Source organism: Anas acuta, chromosome 4, assembly GCF_963932015.1.
Source record: "Anas acuta chromosome 4, bAnaAcu1.1, whole genome shotgun sequence".
Classification (NCBI taxonomy): Eukaryota; Metazoa; Chordata; class Aves; order Anseriformes; family Anatidae; genus Anas; species Anas acuta.
The window spans coordinates 31302037-31315555 of record NC_088982.1 but is presented as its reverse complement, the minus strand read 5'-3'; the positions used below and the strand labels follow the sequence as shown (position 1 = coordinate 31315555).

General features: G+C 47.3%; 2 protein-coding genes and 1 long non-coding RNA gene across 7 annotated transcripts in view; 1 reads left to right on the top strand and 2 right to left on the bottom strand.

The window, feature by feature from the left end:
• Positions 1 to 5904, bottom strand: part of KLHL8 (kelch like family member 8) — a 20511-nt gene extending 14607 nt beyond the window's left edge. For 2 of the 5 annotated variants that reach the window (XM_068680514.1, XM_068680516.1), the window contains exons 1-2: positions 5806 to 5904; positions 65 to 407 (exon numbers count right to left, since the gene is read on the bottom strand). The gene's annotated coding sequence lies outside the window, so the exon portion shown is untranslated. Of the gene's footprint in view, positions 1 to 64; positions 408 to 2418; positions 3089 to 5805 lie in introns of all 5 variants that reach the window. The other 3 variants (XM_068680517.1, XM_068680518.1, XM_068680515.1) reach the window with 2 other exon arrangements.
• Positions 5432 to 8868, top strand: LOC137855880 (uncharacterized). The gene is made up of 2 exons (XR_011096024.1): positions 5432 to 5656; positions 8545 to 8868. It is a non-coding gene; the product is annotated as an uncharacterized lncRNA (long non-coding RNA).
• On the bottom strand, positions 8781 to 13519 carry LOC137855876 (estradiol 17-beta-dehydrogenase 11-like). Its single transcript, XM_068680520.1, has 7 exons — positions 13245 to 13519; positions 13046 to 13153; positions 12384 to 12515; positions 11695 to 11801; positions 10749 to 10886; positions 10382 to 10498; positions 8781 to 9384 (listed from the first exon to the last, which is right to left on the bottom strand). The coding sequence occupies exons 1-7, from the start codon at positions 13461 to 13463 to the stop codon at positions 9297 to 9299; spliced, it is 909 nt and encodes a 302-aa protein (XP_068536621.1). The 5' UTR covers positions 13464 to 13519; the 3' UTR covers positions 8781 to 9296.

The window sequence follows — 13519 nt, the reverse complement described above, 5'->3', positions numbered from 1 at the left end:
TTGTTGGTTAACTTTCTGTATGATCATTCTTTGTTCTACCCTAAGAATTGATCATTGCTCTTACCCTGCGATTTCTGCTCCTGGACACTGGTGTTGGAGGAAGCCGACTGACACAAGTAAGAAACTTTTAAAATAAAAACCTAAGTCACGTCTGGGTGCAGGACTTCTGTTCTTCTGGAATATTTTTAAGGTACCCGTGCCCCTTAGTAAACATGTAACTCTTCAAGCATCAGAAAGAGCAGGAAGTGACTTGAGGCGATCACACACATTTCTGCTCTAGGTCTCAGCGTGGCTGACAGCTCCGTGTTCCGTGCAGTTACAACTCAGGTGGCAGCAGCTGGCCAGGCAGGTTACGGTGCGGTGTGCTTAGAATATTCTCTACTGCTGCTGCAAGCGACATACCTTTCCTGTAAGACAGCCAAGAAAAAGACCCAAGTTGGAATGCTGCACAAGGGTTTTGAAGAGCATCATGTGTTACTCACAAGTAAGATGTAGCATGTGACAGTACTTTTACAGTGGCATAGAAACACTGCTTTCAGACAGAACTGGCACTGACTCACAAGCAATAGTTTGCAGCTGCTAAGGAATACGGTTATGCCACCTGGTGTACATGCTAAGTGTGTCTGCATATTTTAATTGCAGCTGCATACCCAGGTTTACAAGCCTACAAGTGACCCTTTGTAAAATTGGCTGATGGTGGAAGTTTCACCCTTTCTGGACATGGCTTTGTAAACACCAAGCCCAAACTCACACTTCCTAACCTCAATCAACACTGCTGGGGTGGCTTTTTATTTTTGTAATAAATTGAGCAGTAACTCAAAAGCCAACTGTAACTAATTTTAAGCAATGTTTTCTATCCTCACAGGATGCTCATATCAAATGAAGCTGTTGGAGATGGTCTGAGCACTTAAGTGGATTGGTATATTTGGTACATACCAAGAGCAGACACGGTACGACAGGGGCAGAACCTAGAAATCACACCAGGGAGACCAAGGCTTTGTACATACACAAAGTTGTCGACAGGAATCACAAGTACCAGGAGAAGCTTCTGATACAGGTGACGGCAATATCAAATATGTGTATGGGCACATGACACTAAGGTAATCCTCAGGTAAAAATAAGTTACTTTAACACATGGTAAAATTAACAGGTTTAATAAAACATGAATATGGAATTCAGATACTAAGTAGTATGACACACCACAACTTCACTGTGATGAGACTCTTGGACAGATAGTGATATCTTAGGTTAATATTTTAGTTCTTCCCCAAAGTCACCAATTCAGGAACATCTTGCTTCTGTGATGTGTCTTGTTCCCCAGGTTGCGTAGCTACTTTGTCCCCAAACCTGACGCTTGTCTTAATTTCAGTATCTGAGATTTAGAGTCTTTAACCAAATCATTGGCTTCTATGGAAAAGAGCAGCCGAAGCCATGAGGCAGCTGAAATGCTAACTTGGAAGGAGATAGAGGTCCCTGTATAACTGCAGCTGGCCAGGGATAACTAAGGGCTACCAAGCTGTATCTTGCTTAAGAAATATCACTGTGAGCATTACTGTTGTCTGTTGTGAAATCATGTTTTTTTTGTTTTTTTGTTTTTTTGTTTTTCCAACCAGAGGTTTTAGAGGAAGTCAGCAGCCTGTACCTCACCTTCTGGGAAGAGGCAGATGGCATGTTCACATGGCATGCTTGTGGAGTTACACACGGGAGTAATATTAGAAGAGGTAACATGCAATATTAAGAACACGTATGTGAAGTGCATGATATAATCTGTCGGGACAAGGAGAGAAGAGAGGTGTAATTTGCAGCAAATACCGGTCTGGTCTGGTTTGAATGCCTGGCTACAAGCCTTGGCTGTTCTCAGCTTTTAAACAGACCAGCAATGAGTTTTAGCAGTAGTTTTTTTCAGTCAAGATAGTGCACTGCAGAAACATGAAGGTCTCGCAGAAGTCTTGAAGGTCAGCATGCTTCAGCTCCAGTCTATTCCTCTTCCTAGCCAGAACTGGAATGACAAATAGTTTTGCCATTGTACAGCCTTAAAGGGACAGCATAACAAAGCTGTATTTTCCATCTTCTGAATTGCATACAAGTACTCTAGTTTAAAAATCACTTGCTAGGAGGCTTAATAAGCATTTAGATTAGCGTGCATGTTGTTCTGTCAGTGTCATACCATGACTCCACAGACCAACGGAGAAAAGTTGTTTGCAGACGTGCCTCAAATCAACAAGAATGCAATGTAACAGCAGCTACGTAAGGGGAGGTTAGTGCTCGGAGAATGCTGCGCACAAATCATGCGTCGCCTTTCCTTCTCTAAAAGCAAGTATTGCCATGGCCAGCCACTGCCCTCATTTTATCTTGGCAGTGAAGCATCCACGCTTGGGTGCAGACTGGCATTTTCCCTGCCTGAGCAGTGTAAGTTACCGGCTGTAAGGAAGCTGAAGGAAGTGCCTCATTCACAGCATCATCCGGTGTTAGTCTGTAGGCAGCAGCCTAACACTTTCCATGGAAGAGTAATGCCCTGACGAAAAAAAAGTACATATTGTTTGTATCACACTATTGTTTGCTGGCAGCAGCACAGCAATTTTACTGGTCGAGTTATAAACATTTAGAAATATTTGTTGGCAGAGTGCAGCCGTCCAGAGATGATGTTCCAGTCCTCGGAAAAGGGCTCAAGGATCCCAGCCCAGCTATTTCTCAAGAAAGAAGCAGGGGTGGTCAGTCAGAGCACAGGCACAAGATAGCTGCTTCACTTCAGTGAACCATAACGTGCTAAAGTGATTCATTCACTTTTGATTTGTTTGTTCTAGCCAAACACTGAAATTGAAGCAACCATAAAACGCCTCGAAGCTGACAGAGCAATTACATCCAGTACAAGTAACGCGCCTCAAGGAATTCTGCAGCAAAATGGAAGAGCTGTCAGGCACAAACTGGGCACGACCATCACTGATTTCCTCTGTGGTGAGCTGACAACAGGCCAGCCCACGCATGGAGCACACGGCCTCCTCCCCAGCACATCAGCTTGGAGATGATGCCCCAGAACAAGAGGACTGTCTGCACAGCTCCACTGGCACAACAGAGGAGGGCACCTCAGCTACAGGACATGGAAACAGAACCATGAGTTAGGTGCCACTCAACCTGAAATGCTCAAACAAGGGGTTTTGTGCTATTGGTAGGTTTATAAACAGGCATTGGATCTGAGTACACAAATCTACTTGTGCAAGTGCAGATGTGTAACACTGACTAAGTCTAATGAGGAGCCTGATGAGTGTCTACAGGTCTATGATGGTGCTGCTGCCCACAAGATGTGAGAGGCGTCGTCAGGGATGAGATCCTCCCTGGCTGAGGCTGGCTAGCAGAGGGCAGGATCACAAACTGCAGCCCAGCAGTAGCTGCTCGCTATGGCTGGCTTCAGCTGCCTTGCCAGGAAGGAACGCAGTGAGGGGAAATATGCCCATGCTGAAATACGGCAAAAACCAGCTCACCCATTCCATCCAGGGAGCGGTAGAAACTTCCTGCAAAACTGCCCCACTGCCCATGCTGATGAGGCGAGATCAGGCCAAGCAGGAACGCCAACAGAGCGGATGTGGTTGGAAAATACAGGGAAGTTCACATTACATGCTGTATTGCAAGCCCAAGCCCTGTGTGCTTACTGAAAATGAAGTACACCACAAGACTGAAGTAACAGAAAAATCAGATAATGCATGCGCAACTGGTTTAGTTTGTTTAAAACCACCAGGCTTTCTTGCATAGAAAACCATGAAAAAGCTAGTTTAGCCAACACTAATAAAAGATTTCCAGGTCCTTTCATGATTTCCAATGGTCTCTGTAGCAGAAACTGACAGGTATAATAACTGTTGTGTGTTACTTGTCACATGGGTAGGTAAAAAGCTGCCTTACATTGAACAGCAACCACAGTCTTCTATAACCAAACACACGTCAGTGCTGTAGATGCTACTATTTCTAGGAAGAAAATTCAACAAAAAAAGAACATAAATGGTGGGCTGCAAAGCATGACAAGCACAGTTAAATAAAATCTCATTTTGGAAATATTCTGCCTGATCATCCTTTAATACTGTTTTGCAACAGCTTCTTCACTGCTTCCTTTGATCCCAAAAATGAATGAGCTCAAGGAGACGCTCCTGAGATTTAATCCAAGGTTCCATCAAACACCAGAAAGCAACCATCTTCTGGGCTTTCTGAGATGACAACTTGACAGTTTTGTTCAGTTTTGAAAAAACAAAAAACAAACAAAAAAAAACAAAACACCAACAAAACAAACACACAAACAAAAAACACAACCACCTAATATTCCATGACTTGCTTAGACCTGCTTTACTTTTACGCACTTCAGAACAACCAAAACCCACCAAAATCCCCAGAACACCGGGGAAGGCAGGACCCTGCCTTTTGGACACACAAATACTTAAGGGGTGCTTTATCTACACAAGGTAACCTCAGAAATACCTGACAAGCAGAACACAAAAGAAAAAACACTGCCAATCTGGGCAATGCTCAGAAGCAGTGTGAAGTGTTGATAGATGCACTGCAGGCAGCAACAGTGGTCACTGGTACTTCACATCTAAGACCAAACAGGCCCTTGCCAAGGATTTCCATCAAAATACCGGCAGTCTGAGGACCTCTACAGCAGCCTTCAGCCCAGCTCTTCCTGGGAAGCATTAACTTGAGAGCAAAATAGTTTCCAGCAAGTCGTTTGCCAGCTGCCCTCGATCCTGGACCTGTAAATCTAGGAACAGCACCCAGCAGAGCATCCCAGAGCCTTCAGGCTCATTCAAAATCAGGAGGACAGGAAGGAGATAACAGATAAAAGGCTTCACAACCCATGAAGCTGTGCCTGTTGATGCAGGTAAGTATTACTACAACATTTGTTTGTCGAATCCTGCTGAGGAAGAAGGAGGAAACGGGCTAGTTTGGGACTACAGTATGCTGCATCAAAGTAGGTACACAGTAATCACGCCCTCTGTTGTGAACAAAAGTTAGTAGACTTGCTTTTACAAACACCTGGCTAGCTGTAAAATAGGATGCCAGGCTATGACATGTAATTGACAATTTGAGTTTCATTTATGCCAGGTCCTGAGAATGCTGCTGCACAGAAACTACAGGCGTAATCTGGGCGCGTTAACACAGGGGACTCGCTTCTTATGCGGTGTAGGAGCTGGTACGTAGCTTGCAGGGTTATCAATCCCCCCTAACTCATTTTGTCTCCCACCCAGTTGCCCAGACGTGAACCTTGCCCAGCCCAACCTCTGTTACAAATAATCAGCGCAGCACTGTGCCTGCTGTGGTTTTAGCCTGCCAACACTCACTGAGTTACTTCACCTGGGCCTTGTTGGTCGCCACAGGTGCAGAGATGAGGCTTTGCTTCCAGAAGCCTTTGCAAGAGGTACAGGAGGCCCACCTCCTTAGCATTGCTACACACACGATGCATCACACAGATATGAGTATGGACTCATTAGGACGGGAGATTGATCAACGAGCCTTACACGGCCTGCGTGTCCCCTCTTAATTGCTTAATTGCTACTTCCCACCCACCGCCCAGCTCCCCTGGGGAGGTCCCCGCCGTGCCGGGGACCGTTGGGGACCGTTGGGGACCGTTGGGATCCGCAGGCCCCGCTCGCCGCGCTGAGGGGCCGGGCGTTACGTAAGGCACCGGGCGGCCCCGCCTGCTCCACCGGGGCTTCACCGAGCCTCCGGAGCCCCCCGGAGCTTCCCCCCGCGTCCAACCCGGCCCGGCCCGGCCCGTGAAGGGGCAGCCCCGCGAGGAGCCGCCGAGCCCCGCCGCCCGCTCACCTGCGCCTCAGCCGCCGCCAACGGCCGCTGGAGGGGGCGCGGGGCGCATGCGCGGCGGCGGCAGGGAGGGAGGCGGGAAGGGGGAAGCGCGCGCGGGTGGCGGGAAGCCCTGAGGGAGCCCCTGAGGGAGCCCCTGAGGGAGCCCCTGAGGGAGCCCCTGAGGGAGCCCCTGAGGGAGCCCCTGAGGGAGCCCCTGAGGGAGCCCCTGAGGGAGCCCCTGAGGGGACTGAAGGCAGCGCCCGCAGGGCTGCCTGTACCTGTGCCTGTACATGTACCTGTGCCTGCACCGGCACAGAAATCACTATCGTTGTCACAGAAATCACTAGATGAGAGTAAACGGTGTTGCTTGTGATGGTTTGGAATGTGATCTGTCGGTCGGTGTGAAGTCATCCACGCGCTGATTGATCGGGGTTTGGCAGTGAGGGCGAGGTGCTCGCGGTGGTACAGCTCTGTACCGTCAAAAGCAAGAGGCGTGCTTGGAAAAAAGAGCAAAGCACATGGCTAGGTGCAGGTTTAAAGAAACCTTGAGGGTTAGGGTAACAGGAACTTGTTTCAGATTGGAATCTGGCAGGCAGCTTAATTTCAGTGGGACAATAGGAAAAATCCCTTTCATTAAGCTTCTGGATTGAGGAAGTTCTGTGCATTTAGAGTTCCATTTCCTGAACTGCTGCCTAAATTCGCGTATTATTGCATGTGTATATTGGTGTTACCAGCAAGCGTTAAATTATGAGCGTTGCCCCAGGTATGAGCTTGGGGCCTCAGTGTTGCCTTGGTGCTCGGAGACGGTGGCAATATGAGGTACAGACACAAGTTTGTAAGTGGCCTATGTTTGTGACAAGAAACGTGATATGGATGATAGTTGTAACACAGAGAGGAGGATTCAAGAACTTTACAAAATGCAGCAGAGCTGGTAATCCCAGGCTTTGCTGAAGAGACAGATCATACTGCGGTGTTGTGGGGAGCTTTAACCCGTGCTAGTAGGAGTGGGTCTGCCCAAGGGGAGCCGAAGCCTCTTTAGAGGCATCTGAAAACATGGGGACGTGCAGACCTACGCACTAGTCATCTCCTGGAACTTGTTTCTCTTCCTAATTAACACATTTGGTGGTTCAGCCAGGCCCCAATTTCACAGCTCAGCAGTCCTGCTGCTCTCCTGGCATGGGGCTGTGGCTGAGGCAGGGGAGTGCCAGCTCCAAGAGGCAGCCAAGAGGAGGCAAAGCACGAGAGCAGAGTCCCCACTGGGCTCATAAGTGCCCTAAGCTGGCAAGTGGGATGCCCCCGTTCGAATCTGGGGCTTTGCTGGAAGTGGCTATATGAGGTTTGATGGCATAGGCTTCTGCTAGGTTTAAATCCTCACTTTTATGTTCCTTTATGCCAAGCAAAAGTGAGAATACGCAGCTCAAATAATAGCAGGAACTGCACAAAAGCACAGAACTTAATTCAGAGTAGATGCAAGACAAAAATGCTCTTTTCAAATTTCAGGGTTGCTTCTAAGAAAGGGAGAAGAACAACTAATTAATTGGACATACGTGCATATTAGCCTCCTTTTCCATTGTGGCTCCAACAACACTTCTCAAAAGTTTTGCCATTAGGAGGGTTTTAGTTTGAAATGCAAAACTAGTAATTCCTTTACCTGGATAACTTGTTCATTATTAATTTTAACTTATTTCCATGAGTAGAATTTTGAGAAGCCCTTTCTCAGCCACAGGATCAACTAGGAATCAAATTGTCCCAACCTGGTAACTTGTGCTTAGAAAGTCCTGTTCCGTGGAGTTTGTATGAGTACCAAAGGAACCCTTTCTTTTTTTTTCCTGCCGGTTCTTGCCAGCAGCACAAAATTAGACCTGTTGCTACATAAGAGCAGGTAAAGCTGGATTACAAGAGTTCTCAATTGTCTGAAGAATCTCAGTTGGCAGGACAAATGCTCAGGAAGGACATCAGGACGGATTACACTGGAAATCACCCATGTGTAGCTGTGCTTAATGCAGCAGTGTGTTCAGACCTCCCTCAAACAGCCATGCAGCCAGATATTGCACAAGTAGGCAGAAAACCTCTCTGATCTGAAGAGGTCTTTGACCAGTGTTTCATTGCCTAGTGTTCTACTGTTCCACAGGCCAAGGGGAGTTTACACAGACCTTTGGAGGCTTAACCTCTTCCTGGTCACAGTGGTGCCCAGGGAAGCAGGCGGGTGGCTTGTGAGGGACAGCGGGGCTCCTCTGGGGCCGTGGCCCCAACACCCGCAGCACCAGGCTTGCTTCCTGCTGTGGAGCATCCCTAATACCCTGTTCCTGCAAGGGGCAGAGCAGGGTGTGGAAGAGAAAGCCTGGAATCATCCTGAGTTGTTGGAGCTGTGGCATCTTGTGCAATGAACAGTGCAGGGTTTAAAAGGAGTGGAATTTGCCCTCAATCATCTCTGTGTGTGTTTGAAGAGATAAGAAACAGTTATGTGGAAACATGCATGTTAGCTGGTATCAGTTCTGGTTTAACATTGGGCTGTGAAGAACGCATGAGTTAGCTGAAATGAAGGCTTATCCAGGAGTCGCTGTCTTCCCTGTGAAGGCTTTCTCTCCTGGTCTATAATGGTGTACAAGTCCCATCGACTTCCACTTCAGCTCACCCCAGTACATGAATGAGGAGCTTCCAGGTTTTTAGCATCTCCTTGATTTTTATTTAAAGACACGAGTGCCTACTAGTGTGAGGGCAACAAGTCCACGTCTTTTTTTTTTTTTTTTTTTTTTTCAGTGTAACTTCTACCTTTGGTTGAAATAAGTTGCGTTCTCAAGTGAGCATGAAATGCAGAAGGGCACCCGGTAACTGGCCAAGAAATACTGCACCCGTTTTAGAGGAAGCTGTTTGGAAAGTCTGGGGATTACCAAGCCATGTGGGAAATGACACCGGCAGAGGGCGCGTTACTTGATGCTGCTGTGCCTTAAATGCACCTCTAGGACCTGGCTATGGCTGAACTGCTGCGAGGCACCTTTTGGGTAAAGAACTGCATTTATTCTGTACAAGTTGTGCTGATGTTGCTCATACATAACGCGACAATCAACATATTCAGGTAACACTTGATTAAAAGGCTGTGGCTTTTCAGGTACTCACTACAAAAGCACATAAAACTGTGTGCATTATACGGCTTTTAAAATTTAAACAATTCATTGAGGTGAAGCAGACCACCCATATGAATTTCTTCCCACAAGATCACTGCTCAGTGATGAGTCCAGATTAACACATATACTCAGGCAATCCCTCTGTTGTCCCAAAATGGGCTTTGCTGCATTTCCTGTCTGCTTCAGTGCAGAGAAGAGCTAGGGTTATGCATGTTATGCAGGTGTGTTTCTGCTGCAGGTGTGGAACAAGTCTCTAGGTGTGAAGGGTGTTGGTGGCCTGGAGGAAGTACCTGTCTTGCTTCTGCTCTGAATCAAAACCACTGCCCTACACATGGTCCATGTTCTGTTTTCACTCGTGCCATGGGGAAACAACAAACAACTTGCTGTTCACTGGTTGCTTCGCTGTCCGATGATTGCATCAAACTTCACATCTGTTATCTTTTTCAGATAATTCAAGGCACGTTCTGGAAGCAACCTGAAAGATAAAACCATGCAATGAAATCTAGGATAAGAACTTGGGTCATGGGAAAAGTGGCAGCACAGGTGGGACAAGAGCTGGTCTGGATGCAGAATGCATGCTCACCTCAGACAGAGACCAAAACTGAAACTGGGAGTAGTTCCCAAGGATATGTAGCCCTTGAAATTCTTTTGCTAGCTTTAATTCCGATCCCTTCACCACCTTCCTCTTTTGATGATAACTCCAAGGCCAGGTATCTTTGCTTTCAAAACTTCATCTGGTTGATTGAGGAATTTGGGGAAAACAGAAGAATCTTTACAGGCTCTCATAAATAGGAGGTTTTGGTTAGAGCCAAGTTGTCTCCTCACCAACAAGTTGTTACCAAGGGTTTCTTCAGGTACTGTAGAAGCTAACCGGTGTGGTAATCCAGTTGTTCTGACGTGCCTTCTAGGTTTGGAAACTAAGCTCTGGTGAAAGTGTCCCAGAGGAGCAGCTACAATGGGGTAATGAAGAAGCCCGAGAGGACAAATTGCTCTTCTCATGGCCAGCAGAAGCAACAGAGTCCTTCTCAAGCAGCCTTCCCAGCCCCTGTGGCCTAGACCTTCTGGTGCTGGCACGAGGAAGCAAAGCCTAAAAAGCAGCAGTTCCTCAGCTGCTTCTGGAGCTTGTGGCTGCTGGTTCAGAGAACCTGTGAACCTGTTCTTGGCAAGCCCATGAGAAATTCTGTCTGCGAAGGAAGAGGGATCCCTTGGTCCCCCTTTGCCTCCCTGTCAGCCTGTGGAGTGGTCGAGTTCCCCACTCAGCAGCTCTCTGCAAACAGTGGGTTGTAATGACCTACAACAGGACTCAGCAGAAACTTTTTGTTCTCTGCTGTTTTCAGTAGAAAGAAATATGATTTCTTCTATTTCATTGTCTTCTCACGTATTCTAAATTATTGGTTAAACTTGAATCCGATGTTACAAGCTTAATGGTTGTACACGCATGGAGTTATTCCCGATACTTATGTTGTTCTTACCTTTCAAGAAGTAAAGCAAAGCTTTGATTTGATGGAACAAAAACCATTTTCTTGTTAGTGAGAATTCCTTCCATCAGTTCCTTTACAACTTCGTCAACCTCCAAAATCCTTCCAAGCCTTAAACAAAAGGAAAGCATTCATATAAGAGCAACAGTGGTAATATAAAGGTAGCAGTTGAATATAAAGTAGGATGTTTCATGATTTCATCAAGTCAGGTAATTAGAAGATGATCATTATGTAGGATAAACAATGTTGCAAATTTTTGTTAGCCAATCGTATATGCCAATTAACCTCAGTTTTATATACTCAGTTTGAATAAGAGTTGTAAAGCAGATTGAAACATGTAATGCTGAATTTTGACCATTACCTGGTACTGGGATTTTTGACAAATCCAGTATTTATAAAAACTGGGCAGAGACATGTTGTTTTTATTCCATCCTTTCCTAGGGTAGACAGCTCCTCGGTTAGAGCTTTATGAAATCCAACAGCAGCAAACTTGCTTGAACTGGTGGGGAAAAAAGCACAAAAAAGAAGGTATGAATGCTATTTCCAACCTCAAAAAAAAAATGGAAATGTGCTGAAACAACATGCAGTACTGACTTGAGGGGGGAAAAAAGGCGATCCACCTGAGAGGGCAGGGAATAATTCTGCTTTTCCCTGTGCTGCTTTTCAGTGCAGCATAGTGCTGAAATGTATATTGTAAATGTATATGGGGAAGACACTGTGGAATTTATAGGGGAAAAATCTAGGCTACCCTAGCAGTGAATAGTCAGATGAATGTTAAGAATTCTTAGGAAATAGTAATTCACATGCATAAATCTAGTGTTTCCTTCTTTAAAGTTCACTTGAGGCAAGCCTGTGCTGTCCAGCATTTCTCACTGCAGGGGAAAAAAATACTGCCTAAGTTTTTAAAATGAAGAATAGTAAAAAGCAGTAAAACTACCTATTGTTTATTTGAGGACTACAACAGCTCACAAGCGCACTATGATATTGTAAGAAGAAAAGAGGATACCTTTCTTACCAACCAAACTCTGGATAAGGTATGGAGAGAAAAAGAAATGGAAGACAATATTAGTTGATTTATCACATCACCATTCCTTCCCTGAAATGTTCTTCCTGATTCAGTCAACACTAATAAGCAAATCACTGGGTACACCCATGAGTTCTTATTTGATGGGTGTTTTTGTTTTCCCCTCCTTAGCCATCCTGCTTTGCAAGTAACTTATCCAGTGGCAAACTATCTTACTCTCCTTGCTAGTGCAGGAGACAATTAGAAACGAGAAACAAAGAGAGCTGATTTGGAAGTCACTTACCAGTAAGCCACCATGAAAGAGGTTACAAAATGACCTGCTGCAGAAGCCACCGTAACAATGTGACCCCGGTTGTTGTCCATCATTGTTGGCAGAAAAGCTCTGGTTGTCTGGAAAGGGTTTTAGAACAAGAGGAAGAGGTGGGGCGTGGGAAGGAGGAAGCGAACAGTAACTTCTTAGAAGTCTTCAACATTGGCCTCAATTATATGCAATTAAGAGATCCAGTTATGTGCAATTAAGTGACTAAGCCTATCCCTGGCGCTGGGGGGTGTATGGCACCAAGCTCCTGAGAACCACAGAAACACCCAGTCTCCTTTCAGTTTTTAGGTTTCACTCATCAGCAGCCAGGCTGCCAGTGTCTCTCCTCAGCACACCCAATCTGTAGCACGCCCTTCAGTCCGCTGCAAGCACAAGTTGTTTACTAATCGCTCTGTTTTCCCTGATGAACGCTGCCCCTGTACCTGAGCTTTGTCCGAGCTGGGCCAAGAGCCAGGGCTGGCCCTACCCTGTCTGGCCCCTGGGGCCAAGTATCAGCCGCTGCCTGCTCTCAGGGCTTGCTGACAAAAAAACATTTTGCATTTTTGAGCCATGCATCTCCTGCCTGCAGGGTCTCGTGCCTGGCTGAGGGTGTCCCCGCCTCCTCAATAACACTCACACCACCACGGAGGGACAAACACGCCAGTGGCCCTTACCCAGATGTGGGCGAGAATGTTGACCTCAAACATTTTCTCAATCTGGTGGTCCTGGGTCGAGAGCAGGTCGGCAGCCGTGATCACACCAGCATTGTTCACCAGGATGGAGACATCGCCAATGTCCTTCTTCACCTTTTTGGCAAAAAGAATGTGCAGCCACATGTTGTTTGTTATCACAACAGTGCAAGGTTGTGAGTGGCAATTTCTTACAATTCTTTTATTTGAGGTAGGAGTTGTGCAGTATCCTTGAAGCCAATTTAGATGTGACATTTTTCCCTTGATTTCTGCTGGTATTTGTACTCTTCTATACATCACACAGATGAGTATGCCCTGCACAGTCACAGCTGCCTCTGTGGACATACTGAATATTTTGGACTACCTGAACCTTACTCCTTACTCTCTACAACAAAGTCTTTCAAATTTCCACAGAGGTGTCTGTGTGGTTTTTGGCAAGATTAAAGGAAGATGTTCCTTCACGGGTCTAAAGCCTACAGTGAGAGCTCGCAGGGACAGAGGCTCGTGAAGGAGGACAAGCTGGGTTGCGATACCCGAAGGGCCACTGCGATCTCTGTACGTGCAGCAACAAAAGGGCAGCGATTTCAAGACCTGCACACCGTGAGTGGAATACCACTGGCTTTGTGCTCGTGCACCTGCTCCCCTACCTTCTCCGCCGCGCTGTAGATTTCCTCCCTCTTGCTGCAGTCCACCACGAAGGTGTGCACGGTGGCTCCCAGCTTCTCGCACTCCGCAGCCGTCTCCTTGAGGCCATGCTGGGGCAGGAAGGAGAGGAGCAGAGGTTATGTGCCACGCACCCCGCAGGCGCTCAGCAGGACGGGGAGCGGGGGCTCGGCAGCCCGTTACCGTGTCCACGTCCCACAGCACCAGGCGGCTCTGGCGCCGGGCGAACTCCCGGGCCGTGGCCCTGCCCAGCCCGCGGCCGGCCCCCGTCAGCAGCACCAGCTCCCCGCCGACGGCCTTCCTGCGGGCGGGCAGCAGCAGCCGCACCGCCGCCTCGGCGTAGGCATAGAGCAGCGTGCCCAGGAACAGCGCCAGCTCCCGCACCGCTCCCACCGCCCCCATCCCGCCGCTCTCAGTGCCCGCAGTGCCCGCAGTGCCGGACCCTGACAGCGGCGAGG

Excerpts from the sequence above, each read along its gene's own strand:
- LOC137855876 (XM_068680520.1), bottom strand. The coding sequence starts at position 13,463 with ATGGGGGCGGTGGGAGCGGTGCGGGAGCTGGCGCTGTTCCTGGGCACG. Across the intron at positions 12,516-13,045 it reads TCTACAGCGCGGCGGAGAAG|GTGAAGAAGGACATTGGCGA; the intron begins GTAGGGGAGCAG and ends TTTGCCAAAAAG. Across the intron at positions 9,385-10,381 it reads TTTGCTTTACTTCTTGAAAG|GTTGCTTCCAGAACGTGCCT; the intron begins GTAAGAACAACA and ends TTTATCTTTCAG.